Source organism: Daphnia carinata, chromosome 1 (assembly GCF_022539665.2).
Source record: "Daphnia carinata strain CSIRO-1 chromosome 1, CSIRO_AGI_Dcar_HiC_V3, whole genome shotgun sequence".
In the NCBI taxonomy this organism is placed as follows: domain Eukaryota; kingdom Metazoa; phylum Arthropoda; class Branchiopoda; order Diplostraca; family Daphniidae; genus Daphnia; species Daphnia carinata.
The window spans coordinates 8,155,194-8,175,729 of record NC_081331.1 but is presented as its reverse complement, the minus strand read 5'-3'; the positions used below and the strand labels follow the sequence as shown (position 1 = coordinate 8,175,729).

General features: G+C 39.8%; 2 protein-coding genes across 2 annotated transcripts; both read left to right on the top strand.

Annotated features, from left to right (window-relative positions):
- Positions 1 to 4,615: 4,615 nt before the first annotated feature.
- Positions 4,616 to 5,187, top strand: LOC130702717 (voltage-dependent anion-selective channel-like; the record flags this gene model as incomplete). The annotated part of the gene is made up of 2 exons (XM_057524329.2): positions 4,616 to 4,805; positions 4,861 to 5,187. Coding segments are annotated over 2 exons (282 nt in total), but the record flags the coding sequence as incomplete, so codon positions are not given.
- A 13,096-nt stretch (positions 5,188 to 18,283) lies between these two features.
- LOC130702718 (uncharacterized) lies at positions 18,284 to 19,514 on the top strand. Its single transcript, XM_057524331.2, has 4 exons — positions 18,284 to 18,398; positions 18,455 to 18,630; positions 18,695 to 19,011; positions 19,075 to 19,514. Exons 1-4 carry the CDS (start codon positions 18,340 to 18,342, stop codon positions 19,159 to 19,161), a joined length of 639 nt encoding a protein of 212 aa, XP_057380314.2. The 5' UTR covers positions 18,284 to 18,339; the 3' UTR covers positions 19,162 to 19,514.
- The last annotated feature ends 1,022 nt before the right edge of the window (positions 19,515 to 20,536 follow it).

Here is a 20,536-nt window from a genome sequence, read left to right as displayed (position 1 = left end):
CGTCGGCGTTATGATAAACGCAGGATATTATCCACATCGCTTACGACGGAGATGGGACCTACGTTACCGAACGGCCAAGATACGTAAGGAAATGTTGCGCTGTTCTGTGAAAAGCTACTGTGCGAACAAATACGGTGCACAGAAGGCTGACTAATAGAACGAAAACTGCAGAAACAAACTTCAATGTGTTCGATCTACGTCGTTGTGTAATACGCTGATCTTTGAGAATAAAAATTGATTATAATACGCGAAAGCGGCAACATTTATCAAACAACTAACCTAGTGCCAGATTCCATCGGAAGTGATATTAGTCATGAATAAATAAATCGGGAACGAACATAAACAGTAGATAGATCTCTCCGGGTGTTTTGTGTAGTGTTTCACGCCTTCTCAGTCACGCTCACACAACGAAAGCCTCATATAAGCACCGGGTTTTGCCTTCGCACGGGTGTATAGTCTAGTCGCATAAGATAGATTAGGAAAAAATGACGATGAAGGCACAATCATCGTAACATGGGACTGTGGACACGTCACTGTGGACACGTCACTGTAGACCGCAGGACACCGAGGAACGGCGACACCAAAAACAGGTATCAGGGATAAGTTAAAGTGTACTAACTGTGATTTTTTGTATTTTATGTATCTAGATTGGCCGGCCAAAGGACCGAAAAGGGCCAACGAGGATCGTCGTGGGATCGTCGTCGCCAGTAAGGTATCAGTGATAAACTAAAGCGTACTAACTGTGTTTTTTTGTATTTTATGTATCTAGATTGGCCGGCCAAAGGACTGAAAAGGCCCAACGAGGATCGTCGTGGCAGCATATCAGTGCGTGCGCGCAAAATAGCGCGTAACTTTATCAGCGAGATAATCGTGAAAACGCCTCGGCTGCAATCCTTTGAAGATAAATTCCGAATTATCATTTAAATGTCTGTTTTGCAATTAAAGATGGTTGATGTTGATAATCGAATGTCACTAGCTTTAAATATTTTACCCTTTCCTTTGGTGATTTGTTGCAAACAGCGTGATATCAGCAAGCTGGAAATAAGAATAGATCATCCGCAAACCTACAAGACAAACTGTCTACCTTAATACAATGTGTTTCCAAGTTTGAAACACTTGAAATTGATTAAACATTTACAGATTAAAATTAATTTAAAGAAATTTCAATGTCAAACGATACGATGTGAAATTTCATTGGGTGAACGAGTTGTTTTAACGGAAAATATAATTAATTAGACAACTTGTCTAGTACCACTTTCCACTGAAAAATAACACAAACACAAGATAGTGGTTTGAAATAACGTTTACCGTGTAACTATAAAATAAAAACGAAGCAATGATTTTTCAATTCACCTATTAAAATCTTAGGGGCCCTTAATAGTACTCCGGAGCTTCAGTTTTGGTAGCTAGAAGCGGAATAATATTTTTGAGGTGCGGTGTAGTAGCCAGGAGAGGCAGACGTAGTGGTGTAATACTCGGGCGCCTTGGCGCTGAAGCTTGGAGCGGAATAATACTTAGAAGCCTCGGTGTAGTAACTGGGAGTGGCTTGTGATGTGGTGTAGTACTCGGGGGCCGAGTAAGTCGTAGTGAAGTAAACGGGGGCTTCAGTGTAGTAGCTTGGAGTCGAATAGTATTTTGGAGCTTCCGGATAATAAGCTGGGGTGGCATAGGTTGTTGTGTAGTATCTTGGCTCGATGTAGGAAGAAGGAGCAGCAGTGGTATAGTAAGACGGAGCAGAATAATAGCGTGGATCCTCAATGTAGTATGTCGGCTCACTGTAGTAAGACCGACAGCTTCAGGGTAGTAAGTCGGAGCTACGTAGTACTTGGCTGCTTCTGTTGTGCAGTAGTAGACAGCGGTAGTGGTAGTGTAGCTGGCGACGGCATAGTACTTGGTTGCTTCGGTGTAGTAGCTCGTTGCAGCGTATGTCGTTGTGTAATACTCCGGTGCCTTCGTTGTGTAGTATTCGGGGGCTCAGTGTAGTAGCTAGGAATAGCGTACGTTGTGGTATAATGTTCGGCCTTCTTGGTGGTGTACTACTCGGGAGCCTTGGTGGTGTAGTAGGATGCTGGAGCGGTGTAGTACCCGGATGAAGCAGAACCCATCGCCCCAGCCATGGCCTGTCCAGCCATCAAAGAAACAGCCAACAGAAGCATTGTGCATAGTTAGCTACAAATTAAAACAGAATGCACTTTAAAGATAAATTCAAACATAAAACATTATCAAAATAATGCAATTAGTTTGAGAAAACGTCAAAACTTATTGAACTCATCTACTACAAATTCATTAACAAAATACGTTATTAATCTTGAAAACGTGATACTTACCCATGATCGTAAGATAATGTTGTCTTGATAGAGAACGGATGTGCGACGCTCGATTTACTACCATTGCTGTTCGACGAGCCGACTCGAATAATTTCAAATGTGTTTTGCCTTCTTTTTATATGAGCTTTTTGTTCCCCCCTAATGCACGCCACTAGCCTGTGGCGTATAAACAAATGAGATATAACATTCTTACCCCACCTTTAATGACGTTGTCGCGTACCTGGTGACATTCTCTTCCCTTTTGGCCGTTGGCGGTTGCGATTTAAATCCACGCAGTCGGTGAAAACAAGAGTATTTTCAACTGATCCCACAACCGCTCTTTTGTCTTCATTTTCATTAGTTGGTAGGGGAAAATTGATGTCCTGGGATGACAACGCGATGTCAACATTGGAATTGCAGGATTAACAACAAATGCCAAAAATAAGTAATTACGATCTTACAACGGCTTTACGAATTTAACTTCTATTTTCACCTCACAACTACAATAATACCCAGCCAATGCGTGAACACATTAGCTTCAATGTTGGCCGCCAGGTGATACGGAGTATTCTTGCATACCATTAACGGTGCGTGATGCCGCACCCTAATTCGTGAGCGAGAAATAATAATTGAAAATTTTAAAACTTTTCTTAAGTTTTTTGTTTTATAATTACATTGGATGTTATTTATCACCATTTTCTTGATACAGCTCATTTATTACATTGTACAATAGTTTCGCCGAATTTAAATGGGAGTTGTTTTATGACGGAAAATACACGATAACGTCAGCAACATGTTTTGTGATGATGAACATAATGATGATGAACAACATGATTCAGTCCATCCTGGCAGGTCTGGAGGTTACGAATAGTATGTCAATCAAGTGCTTAGCGCAACCTTTTTGGCTATTTTCCCAATAATTAATAACCATTCCTTAACACAGAAATCTCAGGGTGAAATTAGGAAAGAGCCATTAGCTGTGCAGGTGCAAACTAAAGAAAACTTTACATTTCATTCTGCTATTTAATTAAAAAGCGAAACATAATGGGTTTTAACCACAACAACTTAACAATGCCAATGGACTAACGCAATGAATAAATGAGATTTGTGCTATGCGACTGTATAAATAAACTCATTGCTATTTTGTGAATAACCATGATATATCCCCCACAAATATCCTAATGCATAATTGTGTTCAGCAATTACGATGTTGTACAAACACTAAATGAAATCGTCTTCATCCATCTTCATATGTAATAAAGAATAGAAACAAGCACGGATTGAATAACGACATAATAGCTGTATTCAACATTTCATTTATATACCACATTCGTATGGAACGACTAGTTAATGCATATATACATGGCAGGAAAATACTCATTTTGGAACGAGGACAGCAAATAATAAAACAAGATCTAATTATTTTTAACTATTGAGCTTGGCGGACAACGCAATTATTACGATTAATAATACTTTGGTCGTTCAGTGTAATAGTTCTAAAAACGTTACTCGCTTAATTTCGGGAAATATTTATTTTGATAAAATTTTACTAAACCCTTCGTGCAGCATGCGTTGTGGTGTAGTACTCGGGCGCCTTTGTAGTGTAGTATTGCGGAGCCTCAGTGTAGTAAGCTGAAGCTGCGTAAGTTGTGGTGTAGCATTCAGCCTTCTGTGTGTAATACTCCGAGGCTTAAGTCGTGTAGTATTCAGTAGCCTTTGTGGTGTAGTACGGCGGAGCTTCGGTGTAGGAAACTGGGGAGGCATATGTTGTGGTGTAGAACATGGGAGGCTCGGTATAGTAGCTTGGCGCAGCATATGTTGTGTACTCGGGAGCCTTTGTTGTGTAGTAGCCTACTGCGGAGCCTCAGCGTAATAAGCTGGAGCGGCCTAAGTCGTTGTGTAGTATTCAGCAGCCTTCGTGATGTAGTAAGACGGAGCAGCATAAATTGTGGTGTAGTAGGTAGTTTCCACGTAGTACGAAGGGGCAGCCGTAGTGTAGTTACTAGGGGCAGCGTAAGATTTCGGGGCTTCAGCGTAGTATGCAGGCTCAGCGTAGTAAGACGGGGCAGCTGCGGGGTAGTATGTTGGAGCCACGTAGTACTTGGGCGCCTCTGTCGTGGTGTAGTACGACACAGTTGTTGTGTAGCTCGGAGCTGAGTAATATTTTGAGGCCTCAGTGTAGTAAGACGGAAAAGCGTAGGTTGTGGTGTAATACCCAGGGGCCTTTGTGGTATAGTAGGCGGGAGCTTCGGTGTAGTAGCTTTGAGTGGCGTACGTTGTTGTGTAATAATACACTGGCGCCTCTGTGTAATAGCTCGGTGCAGGGTAGTACTCGGGCTAATCTAGAAACAGGTGTCCAACTTGCCTGGACTGCCGGTTCAAATGCCACCCGATTCGGTATTGGTTGCAAGTACCAGTTAGATAACGACAGTGCAGTCCGCGCCAAGATCAATAACGCTTCCCAGCTTGGCCTTGGCTATCAGCAAAAACTCCGCCAGGGTACGTTGTAACTGAAAGTTAAATCATATTGAGGCTTATTCTTTTTCGTATTCAGGTGTTACCATTACCCTATCGTCAATGGTTGATCTGAAAAACTTCAACCAAGGAGGTCACAAAATTGGTATGGCGCTGGAATTGGAAGCCTAATTCAAGAAACGTGTTTTAGCTTCTCTTGCGCTTTGTGCAAGTTTCTCATGTAACTTTAATCATTGGCAATTATGGCAGAACATTAGGAAATAAAGATCCGTTCCAGTAGTATTCAGTAGGTGATTAATTTGTCTGTCGGCAATGCGAGCTCTTTACAATTGCGCCTAATTTTACTTCTTTGGCGCTGGAGCTGGCTAAGTTGTTGAACAAAGTAAACTGACCTACTTCAATTGTATTTCTTTGGTGAGATTAGTTGGGCATTAGCATTTGAAGAACTAGAAGTGCATCTTTAAATGCCAGTGCCTGATCGAGAATACACAAGTAATGTCGGTTGGAACCCATTTAAGTAGCATTCAACTTAATGACCGAACGGTTCGAAAGATACTTGCTTTATATGCACATATTTTATTAAACTTTTCATCGAGTTAATATTACACAACAGCAACAGTCAATATTGAATACACTAGTAAAATAAATTCAGATGTTCAAAGATTTTCTTTTACATATTTCATAGTTCCTAAACTTTTCTAGGATGGAATTGTATGAACAATATTGTGAACCAATTTTAGTTGAAAGCTTACTTTGTTTCACCTTTATTATCTCTGACTTGCTACTGCTTGATTGTAGCATTTTTTGTTCATGTTTTGGTATGGCCCAGTGGAGAACCTGTGTTAATTTTAATATTTCAATCTATTTTACTTTAAACCTACATAGAAAGTCATCCTGATGTTGCACATATAATACTTACTGCAGTAGATCGTTTATTTACGACAATCCATTGCTTGTATGAAATTGTTATTCCACTTGTTTTCCATCTGTCATAATCATTTCGCTTTTCTGGGTCACAGAGCACCTCCTTAGCTTCCTGTTGGAATGACCAGAAATTAACTGTATCTATCACATTACTTGGTTAATGTGCAGAATCTATTTACCTGAAGTTTTTGAAACTGAGTAGTGGACTTGTCATATGGATTCTTATCAGGATGACAAAGTAATACTCTGTGTTTGTATTCGGTTAATATTTGGTCAACCTATTTATGTATTGCTTGTAGGTTTAAAGTAAAATAGATTGAAATATTTAAATTAACACAGGTTCTCCACTGGGCCATACCAAAACATGAACAAAAAATGCTACAATCAAGCAGTAGCAAGTGTAAAGCATCTTCCTTGTGGGAAGACTGACTTTACGGTATTTAAGACAAAAGGAAATAATAACGAGCTCGGAGGCGTATTTCCCACAATGATGGATTTATTGTTCTACGTTAAGCATACTACAAGAAGCAAGACATAAGAGGAATTCAGATACAGTAGGGAAAATAAAGAGAGGGAAAGAGAGGGACAATTGTAACCAAGTCTTACCGTGATAACACGAGTAGGTAGCGGAAAGGAATCGACACGGAAGCGAACGAGATAACCTCACGCTCACGAAGTCAACTCACAATCAAAATGGATTGAACAAGTGTTTAAAGAAAGGACAAAGGCACTGTCCCAGAGTAATTAAGTTGAACAGATGCAAATTAAGGCAAGTTAAGCAAATAAGATTTCCACTAGAGTACAATTTACTGCGCAATACTACTAATCAAGATAGGAGCAACACGAATGAATTCAGGCGACTACTTTGCTCAGACGCGGGTCCTTGTCTGATCTTTCCCATATTTTGTGTTCACGATTACACTTCGCATATTGGCAAATTGGTGAGTTGCTGTGCGAGTATTTGCGACCAATCAAAGATGTTTAAAATGGCGTGATAATGATGCGATGATGGGCGCCAATGAAAGATGTTTTATAAGTGGCGTGATGCTGATGACACATGGATGCGTCAGCTAGCTAGCAGGTGTTCATCTAGGTCACCCGTGTTGCGTATATATGGTGTTGCAATTGACATGTTTATACTAATTACTTATTAAAGATGTTGCAGAAGAGAATATAGGTATAAGATATAAGTGGAAGCATGAGAATATAAGAAGGCGTATATTGGCTTCGTTACATCGCTCCCGGCGGCGTGAGATTACGTCCCGTAATCAAACTGCATGCATGGGGATGGATTCGGAAGCTGGTTGCCGTGATTTGTAGGTGGGACGGCAGCATACGACCCAAATGACGGTGAAAAGGCCGCAACTATAGCAAATGCGTAAGAAAAGAAGCACTAAAAGGCATAATATGCCGATGAAGAAATATGTCTTGATGGTCTCCCACCAAGATGTATAGCTTCCGATACTAGAAGCTGTTACAAAAATGTTCGTCGCACTAGGTCTTTGACGTAAGGTATATTCCGCTGGCGGGTGTTCGTTGATCGCGGCAGCTATATCAGCCATGATATTCATGTGATTAAGCATGTTGTCGGTATATGCCGGATTACTTTGATGCACGTAATCGAAAAACTCGACGTTTTCGTAGCGAAAAGAGTGTGCGAGCGTCTGCTCAGGCAGCACAATTGTGGCTTCAATCAGCTGCCAGGTGTTGTTGCGGAAAGCATAAGGCTTATCGTTAAAGTTTACAAATCCATTTGTCCAATAGCAAGGGGAATATTTTACAAGTTCCCAGCCATCGAGGTTAATTGTATAATTTTGAAATTTTGGTTGCGGTCCGCAAGAAGTCAAAACAGTATCGAATGTGACATTTAAGGCTTTACACTGGATCAGTACAGCCGTTTTACCGAAAGCTTGTAATTTTGTGCACTTGGGTAATTGTAGTTGTGAGGCTGCTAACCATCCATTATATTGAGCGGTTGTAACGGCTCTTTCATGTTTGGCTTTGCGACCATCGCACTGTAATAATTGAATTTGGCTTTCCAATTCGTTTTCATGATCGGTCAGTTGATCTCGAATATATTGAATATTCGCCGGGATGTTTAAATCTTCAGCGCTAGATGGCGCCGGAGGCTCCGATGTTGTTGAATTTTTCATGATGGCCGCCGTTGTGACAAAGAGTTGTGATTGGCCAAGGATTTCAAAGGAAGAAGTCTTATTGGAGCAATTTTTCTGCACTGAAAAACAACGCGATGACGGCAACAAATGAAAGTCTAGTTGATTTCGGTCGTCTTGAAGTCGGAAAATTTGTTTTTCCCCAGGTAATTGTATCAACTTGCCGATACCTTCTTCGACAAGCCGGGTAATTGCTTTAGTTTTCTGTGTGTAGGTTTTGTCCCAAATCAGAGTTAAATGATTATGTGACAAATTTCCTGATGCAGCAGAAGCAGTTCCGATAGGTGTTGAAAAATCCGCATTCTCCTTTTGCTGGAAAAGTTGAATTTTATCGAGAACACAGTTTAATATTTCGGAATCGATTGTTTGCAACCAATATCCAGAAATATCGGGTTCATCATCGAACACAAATTTTCCATCCGAAAAAGTCATTCGTTGATTGTCGCACCTTTTATTGTTAATCATTTCGTTGCACTCGGTAGGTGTTGTATCGATGGAAATTTTATCTGGCACGATCACTGTTTGTCCGAAAAAATTCATTGTAATACGTCTTATATTTTTCCAGCGCGCACAAATATATCCAGGAAACTTGGTCACAGCTCGTTCTTCACTATATACGGCATATTTTACACTGATGGCACGATTTTTGGTAGATTTCGGCTGACAATTCGCGTCGGAGAATTGAATAATTCCCATTTTCGACGGCTCCGAACAATCGCACACGGTTGTTTCAAATGCTCGCGAGTGTAATCCGTGAAGGCACAATAGCAGCAGAAATGGAAATAGAGACATTTCTAAATACGGAAGAATATATAGAAAAAACATACAAGAATAAAAGGGAACAATGTAACTGACAAACATATATAACTTTATCATGTGGGTGTTATAAAATGGAAGCAAACACGAGAAGAAAAGTAGTAAGAAAACGAAAATGAAAAATAGTCTACGGCTTTTGAAAGGTTAACTTATTTTTCCGTCGGCTTTTCCTAGTTAGCTACGGCAAAAGGGAAGAAAAATATAGGGCACTGGAATATAACTGTGTTTTCGGGGGGAAGAAAATTTTATCCATCATAATAACTAGTATCGTTGGAAAGAGGAGAAGATATGCTTAATTATCGAAAAGAGAAAACAATAAAATATAATATAGGTTAGCGGGGAGGACGAGAAGAAAACGTTTAAAAGTTTACGGCGGAAAAAGTTTTTGCCGTGAAAGGTCACGCGCAGTGTTCGAATTTTTTCCTAAGTTCTAACAATGCGGTCGGGATAGCGCATAAATGAAAAAAGTATACTACGGCACACAAAGAAAAATGCAGTTAACGGGAACAATCGGTATGTTACCCAATCTTTTACGCCAGGTGTAAAATATTAGCTAATAGCTCAATGGTAGCGCTCTCAGCTGTGACGCCAAAGGTTCTGAGGTTCGAATCCCCAGTTTGACTATATAACTCATCAATTGCGAAGTAGTTGATATATTAAGCTACATGAAGGCGTTCATATAAATTTAGCAAATATATATGATGAAACAGAAAAATGCGAAAGTTAAGTTTTTTTCTAAGTCCAACTTAGTGAGAAAGAAAGAAAGAAAGAGAATGGAAGGGAGAGACAGAGATAAAGAATGTGATATATGAGAAGAAATGGAAATTATCCCTCAGGGCTTGAAACAAGGCCATATGCTCCAGACATATTGTGTTGAGAACGAGACATGTTACTTGTCCTGTGGCAAAACGTAGGCAATAGTAACGCGTATAAGGAAGAAAAGGGGAGTATATTGTCTACGAAAAAAGAAGGAAGGGATAGAAGGTAAAACTCTACCTGGCGCGAGAGAGAGAAAGAATAGGAATAAGGGAAATGGAAAATGCGAGAATGCATTTTCGGCAACTTGTGTCATTTGCCGTAAGGAAGTCTGACGTGGATAACGTGTGGCGAGTGACAGAAAAATTTTAGTTTTTTATATATATGGTGTGGATTGGTTTATTTGGATACCTTGACAGACGGTCAAGTTATGCATGTAGTATAGACTTATTCGTTTTTCTGTCTATACGCAACCCTAGGTAAGGTAGTGGGTTTCCCTTTACGGTTTATGATTTCTTTTGGCATATAACCTTATTTTATTTATATGGAACAAACATATTGACTACGGTATTAGGGAAAAACAGAAGTTTTCTTCCGCTTCTTTTTTTTTTCTTTCTTCCGCCTTACAATTGGTCGTACCAATCGCGCCTTGGCCTTTTGTTAGCTGTGTTCCACAGCTCTGATGGCCAGTTGTATAGTGGTGGGTGGCGTTTAGCTGGATCTAAGTCCAGAATTCTTTTCAAGGTGTAAACTGCGCTGGCCCAATCTTCAGCGAAGAGGTCGGCGTTAAGTCTTGTGGTGAGTATGTTGGTTTTCTCGTCGAGACGTCGCTCGTAATTGCGATGGGCCTGATCCCAAGAGTCTTGGCTAGTCTGGTCTGGGGAATGAGGTGTTGGGTTGACCCCCTCGACCGTGTTTTCTGCCACTGGCTCCCAGGACAAGTCAGTAGTGGGCTCCGTTGTTGTCACCACTTCGTTAGCTTGCACGTCGTCACCAGTCCCTTCGACGGTGTCTTGTTCGTGTTGAACGCTAGTTTGGTTTTCCATCTTACTTTGATGATGCTTTGCGGTGTGGAGATAAATCTTGTTAGAGTTGTGACTATAACGAGTTGTCGGAAAGATGTGGCTCTTTTCGATCTACTCACTGTTATATACTTTCGAGTTTGTTTTTTTTTCTCTGAGACGCGATCAGCAGACTTGCATGCGGATGAGTTATCAGATTTAATATCTGAAACGCATTGGCAATTGTCTATTCCTTTGCGGGCGTCCGGTTGCGTTTTGTGGTGTCGTTGTTGCTGACGGAACGACATCCGGCGCTGTTTGCTGCGTTTCATGATTATCATTGGAATAATCTTCGGCAATTGGTGTGAGATTGAGGTGATGGTCAATTCCCAGCCTCGTTGTCGCTAACTCCACGGTGTCCGACACCATGTTTTGAATTTCCACTGTTTCGGATTCCATATTCTCCACATCTACGCTATCTGGATGTCCTTTTTCCGGTTCCACATTTTCTACTTCACTTGTTTCTTGTTCTAGTTGTTCCTCACTTCCCATTGTTTGGGTCGAGATCGATTTACGGAATCGATTCTCGAATATTGAAGGCGACTCGATAGGGGGACAATGTTCATCCTTCCATAACATCGTTTCATATAGGGGCTTTAAACGGTTAACGTGCGTACGTATACATATATATGAATTGTCGGCTATGTCGACAGTATTATTGGAATATACTTTTACAATTCTATAAGGGCCTTTATATTTGGAAGTAAATTTCCTACTATCGCCCTCTTTTACAACTCTAATATCTAATAAGACTCTATCTCCTACCAAATATTGTTTTACATTCGCCCTTTTATTATATTGCTCCCTTTGACGTTTTCTGGCTTTTTCGCTCTCCTCACGGACGCGTTGGAAACTATAGCGCAAGCGTTCGGCTAAGTTACCTACGTAATCCGATGCGGATATAAATGTTTTTGGGGACGCGTCAAGAAATTCATTGATGGGTAAATTGGGGTCTCTACCGTGTAATAAGTAATAAGGGGTGTCCAGTGTAGAAGAATGGACAGAACTACGATAAGCAAACAACACATCATCCAGTAAATCTTCCCAATTTGCGTGCTCGCCGTCTTTCAATTCTTTCCTCAACATTGTTGTTAATGTTCTATTGAACCTTTCAGTTTTGCCGATACTAGCTGGATTATAAGAAGTTGTTAAGCGTTGTTCAATGTTGAACTTTTTACAAAAGGATCTGAACAATTTCGATGTGAAATTAGTACCTCTATCAGAAACAATAGCTTTAGGCATACCGTGTCTAACTATTATTGTTTTGTACACACATTCTGCTGTTGTCTGCGCAGTCTGATCCTTTAAAGCAACAGCTTCCACCCATCGGCTAAAATAATCTGTGATAACTAAAATGTAACTGTTTCCATTGGGCGAAACTGGTGTGATAGGGCCTAGAAAATCCATGCCTATAACTTGAAAAGGGGCCTTTGCAATTTCATGAGGATGCAATAACGCTCTGTAATTTGATGAATGAGGAGGGTGTTTATCCTCATCGTCTCTAAAAGTCTCACTATTCCACGTTTAGAGCTACAAGCTGAAAAAAAAGAAAAAAAAAAAAAAAAAAACTGTGAATATAGTGTTATAGAATCAGTTTCATGACTCGACGTCTTTCTAATAAAAGGAAAAAATAAACAAAAAATAAAATTAATGTTTTATTTTTTTTTAAATAATATTATTATGCACACCTCACAAGCCTGACAATATTTTTTTATGTCTTTCCTCATATTTGGCCAATAATAATGATTCTTTACTTTCAAATAGGTTTTATAAAAGGCTAAATGTCCACTCATCGGTGCATCATGTAGTTCTTTGAGCACTAGATGACGTAACGATGTAGGTAAGACCAACTGATGGTGAGTTTCGTTTCCTTTGTTATCAGAAGATGGCAGCACGTGCCGGTAAAGCGTACCGTCAATAACTTCAAAATACTCGATTTCTTTTACCCAATCTGGTTTCGATTGGAGAAATTCTTCTTCAAGTTCACCGTTATCTAAATAATTTCGAATGACTATGCAAAGGTCGTCTTCTAATTGTCTTTCACAAATTAATTTAATATTACGTTCGGTTTGGATACTAGCTATTTTTAAGCGTGACAAGCAATCCGCGTTTTGATGAATACGTCCCGGTCTGTATTTTAATTCATAATTCGTTGCGGCCAACAGGATAGCCCATCTTCCTAATCTCCCATTGTTATCTTTCTGATTTTTAAGCCATTGAAGTGGACGATGATCACTTATGATCTCAAAAGGTTGGTCTAAAAGGTAATGTCGAAAATGCTTAATCGCATCGATAACCGCAAGTGCCTCTTTTTCAGTCGTACTGTATTTAGCTTCTGCCTTCGTTAGCTGTCTACCCACATAGCACAAGTCTGGCCGTGGGATGTCCGCTAGATGTTGAGGTCGGATATAAGGTACATCCTGTTGACATCCGTCGGACAGCCCGAAATCCGATTTGGATGTCCGACGGATGTTTTTTTGTTGGTTTTGACCGCCCAAAACAGCGCCGTCAGACATCCGAAGGATATCTGACCGGACTTCTTACGGCTATAATTTGGACATGTAAGGGATATCTGCATATTCATTCGTTTTATTGATTAATAAAATAAAATCGTGAAATAGAAAAGACTGTTGTTATTTTTTGATCTTTGTATTGAAACATGACCAGATTAATGAACATGAGAAACCTTGTGTTGCACAACCATATGCAGATCAAAAACAAAAAAAGGAAAACAGATTCATAAAGAAATCATTTGTCTGACTACAAAAACAAAAACAAAACATTGCTTCAACATTATTCGGGCTGACTGTATCTGTGTGACTGTGACTGACTGTGAATATAGACGAGAAACATAAAAAAAAAAACAATTTTTTTCTTTGTGAATGGATGATGAATGGAATGATGATGGGACTCATAGGACAGGGACCGTGCGAGGTTTGTCTTTACAGTGTCGCAGCATGTCAATCATGGCTGATTTAACATCTGCCTCTGTAATCAATGGCGTGTTACGTACCGATGCAGCTGAAAGATCAATACGTATTATAAACGAATGAAACGGATAACATGAATATTTAAAATAAATACCAATTATCACTTTTCCGATGTTGGTATCGGCTAGCTTTTTGTTATTACGATGTCCAAACCAGCTGAAAGATTTGCCTAGTTCGTTGGTCATAAGCCGCCGGGCGATCGATCTAACAATTGTTCTTGGGGTGTTTCCCCCTATTGCGATCAGGTGTGTTTTCTAGAAAACATTTAAAAAACAAACAAACAGACAACACCTGAAGTTTAATTTAATTCAAATTTTAATAATTTAAAAAAAATTACCAAACGTTGTGACATTGATTTGCTTTTCAAATCGTCGTTGAATATGTAAAAATCATCCATAGAGTTGAGGGGCAGCATTTGCATGAAATCCTCGTTGGCATCTCCATCTGACTTTCTCATGGCGACAAACGCAGTCTCAATACGATCGAGACGTTCCAGTAAAGCTGCACTGATGGCGTTGTTGTCGCGTGTGCCATGGCCAATGGTTATAATGCCACGCTGAAGAAACTCGTCGCGGGATTCTAAAAGTATATTAAAAATATATAAATGAAATTAATAAAAATCTAAACTTTAAAGCTTACCTCCATTTCTGATCTCGACAAAGCTACTCCTTTTAGTCGTAGTGGAGCTTCTTATTGGAACTACAGAAACAGGTGGAGCTGTACATGTAATGGACTTGGATGTGCCTTTCATTTGAAAAGGAAAACAGTGTATTATTAATAGTTGTTATTAATAAAATTACTATAAATCAAACGAAATATTACCTGCAGGTGAATAATGGTCAATACTATCATCTGATTGCGCATCGGGATTTGAATGGGGAAGCATAAGCTCGGAGCACGTTGGTAGTGCATTCCCACCATTCCCACTTTTATTGGCCGGGCTTCCAGCAACGCTCAATCTATCTAAAAAAAATAATACATTGAATTAACGCAGAATTGATTGAAAGTAAAGATTAATAAACCTACTTAAAATTATTTTACGTGGAGGAACTGGAGGAATAGGACAACTGTCGTCATCCGAAGAAGACACAATTTCCCTATATCTTGACTTCAACTGTTTGCCCTTCGAAGGGGGAGGGGAAACACTGATGTCGAACGGGAGTTTGATCTTCCTAGTTCTCCTGATTCTCCTGTCCATTTCATCTTCTGTTATTGCGATGTCCTCATTTTGTACTACTTTATTTTCATGTCTTCTAGCTTCAGCATATGTTGCTAATTTTTATCAAAATTAACGAAAAGTAGAGATAAAAAATATAAAAAAATACCGTAGGTTTTCCTGACCCTAGCTGGATAAGACTCCCAAGTTTTCTTGTTAGGTTCGTAGCCTAAGTTTATAAAGCGGGACACATCCTTAGACTTGGACTTAGGAGGCCACCAGCAGAATCCATTGTCGTACCATGAAATAGGAACTGATTGCACCCATGGATCGTCGTCCGGCCCTTCCAATAATAAGAAATGGTGCTATTCCACAATAAAAAACAAAACAAAAAAAGACGGTGTAGCTCACCAGCTTATAGCACCACCCCTATTTTTTGCAACATCGTACATTTATTCTACTCCTAGTGGATGTGTATCGTTACACCGGTCTAATTAGAGAGTATTGCGCAATAAAAAGGGAAAAATAAAAAAGTTTAGACTAAATAAAAGAAAAGTAAAATCAGAATAAAGTTCATTACTCCCCCCTTCACCCCAATTGCTTCACTCCCTAAGTGTGTGCCTCCATCAAAAGAGGAAAAACCGAAAACGTACCGTCCATTGCGCAACTGTTTCCCGAAAAAGTTGGCAACATGACCGCCTTGCATTTAATTTCAGCCACTGGCCACGCTTCAAGTAATTCTGATATAGCTCCCACCGTATATATTTCGTACGACGACGACGGTAGAGGATAAGAGAAGAGTGAACGTTTTACTTGAAAACGCCTGCCAATAATGAAATCACCATTCTTGCCGCGAATGATGTTTTCGACCAAAACAATAGAAGAATCAAGATAAACACAATGATCAGGTCCCTTACAACTTAGAAACCAGGGACCCAATTGCATTTCCTTAAATTGCTTGGAAAATACGAGGTGGGGAATTAAAGGACCACTATCATGTTGTTTAAAAAAACGTCCAGTTTTAGATGATTTTGCATTGTAACACGCATTCTGGAATTGTCCTATTTCCAGAATACGTTTAACTACCTGTTGCAATGCCTGATTGGACTTGCGCAAAAGATTCTTTAAAGAAAAAAGATAATTTTCGAAAGCGTAGGCTGAATAGTTTGGCAAAGCACCAAAACGCAAAACATCATCACAAGTGTGAATCAAAGAATGGACATTGAAGGACAAGAAGTATGTGCCATAAATTGATTCACACTCCCTAACAAATAAATCTAATAATTCCCTTGCATAATCATTGTGCGTTATGCAATACGCGAATGATGACAGAATTCGCACTGCAACATGAAAAACGATAAAGTTATTATACAATCGATTGGGCAAAATCCCCAAAAGAACCACAGGACCAACACAGCTATTAAATAATCCAAATTCTGTAGCCTTGAAGCGATCAACAAACTTCAATGATCTCGTACGCCGTGCGAATTCTCTTGGAATAAATTTGCTTAAAGTTTCCAGGCGGGAGCTTATGGAGTCTATTAAACTTTTGTGAAGTCTTCTTGGGAGTGGACCTCTAATCCACGTCAATAAAAGCTTTCTCGTCACCCCTAAATCAATTAAGTGCATTGGATCACCTGGGAAATCCCTCGCCATATCAAGGTAATCTAAGTTCTCAAGAATACTATCACCATGGTGATGCTCCTCATAAATGCGGTTTCTAAAGGAGTAATCAGTTCTTAGAGTCGAATTTCTTTCCAAGAAAACTACCCTACCTTCAAATTCCCCTTGTTGGATACATCTCCCACAACCGAAATAACCTGTGTGGCCTTTAGTATTCAAAATGAACGAACGCGCAGGCGCGTCGCATATGAATGCGGATATTCTGAATGATAAGCGCCGGCCATGAAAAATAAAACCACTTTCACTTAAAGCCTTAGCTTCCAAAATAAAGTCTGTAAGGTATTCTTCTGTGGAATCAGGTTTGGCATCACCATGGTAAAGTCCAATAAGAAATACTTTTCTAGATTTAGCATTGGTGATGATCCCTAAAATTGGCCAAAACTGTCCACCGCTGCTTTTGGAAATGGGGAGACCATCAATATTAACAAAAATGTCGACGTGATCAAGAGCACTACAAGCCGGCATAACGTTTAAAACTGATTCCAGACCTTTTAAAATTCCATGGTGGTAATACTTGCCGGGAGAAAGTGATTTTACGTCGACATTGCGAGGCGTTTTCAGAAGGGTTCGGCAGGTTTTTGGTAAATCTAATCCCCATTGAAATAAACGGAGTATGGCTAGCAATGCATCAATTGCGTTTTGATGAACCCCCCATGTAACTGCCCATAAAGCAAGCAAATGGCGTAAATTATGCGACCCGTTGTGTTCCTCATCGTAATCACTTTCATCAGGTTGTGCACCATCGTCCCTGTCAACTGTCGATTCAGATTCAGATTCAGAAGAAACCGGAAAAACATCGCTATCGATAGAAAATGCGTCTTCAGTAGAAGCTAACACCTCGTCGTCGAAACCACTGAAAAGATTTTCAGCGTGTTCTTCCTCAGTAAAATCTATGCCATTATTGCCGTTTGGAAAACGCTCTTCGTCCGACGACTCCCTTACTACTTCAATATCCTCAACATTAACTAAACTTAAACGAAGTTGTTGTAAATCTTTCTGAATCCGACGCCTCTTTGTTCGAGAGCTCGGTAAAATTTCATTGTTACTCATAACGGTAAGCTCAAAAAGTTAGCGTTAGAAAAAATGTCTATAAGAAAGTATAAACTTGGACAAGGAAAATAAATACCCTGCAAAAAAAAGCTCCAATTGCGAGAAAAAAAATTTTGCGACGACGGAATGGAATAACTGAAAAAGCCGAACTTAAAGAGGCGATTGTAAAAAAAGGAATCGGGAATTCAAATGGAAAAATATATTGAAAAGGTAAATTCCGGTTAATATTAACTTACGTTTTGGGAATCCATTTATCCACAGAATGATGGCAGCAGGGGAGCTGGAAGAGCCAGGCAGCTGGGCAGGACCGGTAAGCCAACTGGGCGGGTACGGCAAGGCAGCTGGGCAGGACCGGTAAGCCAACTGGGCAGGTTCGGTAATCCAACTGGGCGGGTACGGCAAGGCAGCTGGGCAGCGCGATGAACACGTTTCGCAAGTCTTTCATGCACACTTTAAAATCCAAGTTCTGCTAATTTTCAAAAAATTCAAACCACACCATACAAAGCACATGACTCAAAGGCAGCTACCAAACGAATGCCTGAATCGCTAGATCCCCATTCGAAAGAAGTCGGAACTACCATTTTTTTTGCTTTTGGTGTTCATTCCCTAAACACAGGTAAATGGTATCTTCTCAAAAAATTGCTTATCAAATAATTATTATTAATAAAACAGTTATCTTATATAAAAACACTGTTGAAATTTAAGTAGATGTTTTTACGTTACATATTAAATAGTAATTTCAAGTAAATTTAAATTTAATAAACTGCTGGAACATATCACTGCCATTTAAGTTATCTGACAATGCTGATTTAATATATAGGGGAAAAAGGCGGCCATTATTTTTCTAAATACCATGTATTATATGTGTTTTTCACAAACACGACAAGTGGGATTTGCGCCTGTAACTGTCAACATGACGTGAATGAAATTATTTCGTTAACAGGTTTACTGATGTTGGGATCCATTCTGTCTTTTATATCACTTATGCTGTTGGTTATGTCATTTGCCAGGTAATCCCAACCAATTCTGTCAAACATTCATATGCCAATTTACCCTTTGTTTACAGTCCACATTGGCTGGTCTCTTGGCAAGACACATACAGCCCGTTCAAGAACATGGGTCTCTGGGAGTTTTGTTTTAGCAGATTCCGTTACCCAAACTACCAATTTGATGACCTCGTTGATGGTTGCCACTATGTCTTCAGCAAGACATACTTTGTGATTTGGGAATGGTTGCTGCCAGGTAAATTTAGAGTCACACTTTCCTTTGCCGGCTACTTCACAACTCTTTCATTTGCTCTCCAAAGGTTGGCTGATGGCAGTGCAGGCTTTTATGACGCTGGCCTTGATATTTTCCTGCTCTGCCCACATTGCCTCAACAATGCTTCTTGTTCGTTGGCCGCTCAACTTCACATTCCGATACCAGTGGCAGATCCTGTCTGCCTGTGCACTAATGAATGGTTTGAAATCCTTTTGCCTCTTCCTGTCGGTGGCTGTCTTTGGTGGACAATGTTGGAGACGTGACTGGATGCTCTACCCAAATTTCAACTACCTCTCTTGGTCGTACGCGTTTGCCGTAATCGCCATGTTCATCGGAATGGCTGCCACAGCCAGTTTCTACTTCGTAAGTTCTCATCATGCAATTCACCATGAAATAATTCTAAACCAAGCAAACTATTCTAAATAGGACGCCAAGAGGACAGTGGAACGCAAGAAAGCCAACAGCAATCTAGTTGTTCAGATGCAATCACACGGCAGCCAGATTTACATCTGAAAATGTGTGCCTCACTCTCAAATATTTGGGCTACAAACAGTTGCAACTGGGAATCTCTTTATCCATCATTCCGTTCCACAATGTCACCTCCGTCCATTGCTTAAATTTAAATCGTTGAGTGAGCTGTAATGTTTCTCTTTTTTTTTAAATGTAAAGTAGTTTTACCAGAAACTTGTTTGGGGTCTTACCTGGAACTCTGGTAGAGCGGCAGAGGTCAAGGATGTAGTCCATGGTCGTTAATTCGATGTTTCCGTCCATAATGAGCAAACGACAGTTGGCTATGTCCCCCTCGTACTGCCTCACCTTTTTTTTTTATTACAAGTTGACGAAAATAGATTGGATCTTTTAAATAATTCTGTTTGTATGCCGTCACTTTCATTCAGGGTTGTGTGTTCCCTACACACTACAACAAAAAAAGGTATGTACGGTTCTAGAGTTAAAGGCAACTACTTAGTAAAAATTTATTAAAAATATTTTTATTTTCAATATATTCAAAAAAATTTGTTGAAGATCTTCTTGTCTGCTCGAGGGATGTTGTTAGGACATCATTTTTGCACATCCATCGGACATCCAACCAGACTAGCCGAAGGACATCCGTGGGCCAGCCCATAGAAGACACGGACATTCGGCCATGGATCGGACATCCGACGGCTGAGATGTGCTATGTGGGTACTGGAATACGCGATTGGGTGCTCGTGACCATTTTGAATTTGGGACAGTACCGCTCCAATGCCATAATCGCATGCATCGGTGAAAAGGAAAAATTTCTCGTTGAAATTGGGGTAAGCCAGTACTGGTGGAGTCACTAGAGATGTACGCAAGGTTTCGAAAGCAATGTTTTCCTCGTTTCCCCAATTAAAAGGTTTTCTGCTAAGTTCTTTATGGGTTAATCTGGTTAACGGTTTGGCGATTGATCCAAAATTTTTAATAAATCGTCTGTAATACCCAGCTAGACCCAGAAATGATCTGACTTCATCTACCGAAGCGGGTCTTTTATAATTAATTATTTTCTCAATTTTGCTCGGATCAGGTTTAACACCATCAGTCGAGATGACATGGCCTAAATAATTTACTGAACTTTTAATGAACTGGCATTTTTTAAGTTTTAATTTTAAATTGGCATTGTTCAATAATTCAAAGATTTCCCGAATATCATTCAAGTGATCGTCGAAAGTGTCTGAAAAGATGATTACGTCATCCAAGTAAACTAACGCTTTACTTCCCAAAACGTCTTTTAGTACATAATTCATTAGTCTTTGAAATGTCGCAGGTGCATTGCACAATCCAAATGCCATACGTTTAAATTCGTAAAGGTTATTTTCCACTACGAATGTTGTTTTTTCAATAGCCGGCTCATCAACTTGAATTTGCCAAT

Coding starts and splice junctions, on each gene's coding strand:
- LOC130702718 (XM_057524331.2), top strand. CDS start 18,340: ATGTTGGGATCCATTCTGTCTTTTATATCACTTATGCTGTTGGTTATG. Junction 18,631..18,694: donor TTGGGAATGGTTGCTGCCAG/GTAAATTTAGAG, acceptor TGCTCTCCAAAG/GTTGGCTGATGGCAGTGCAG. Junction 19,012..19,074: donor CCACAGCCAGTTTCTACTTC/GTAAGTTCTCAT, acceptor TATTCTAAATAG/GACGCCAAGAGGACAGTGGA.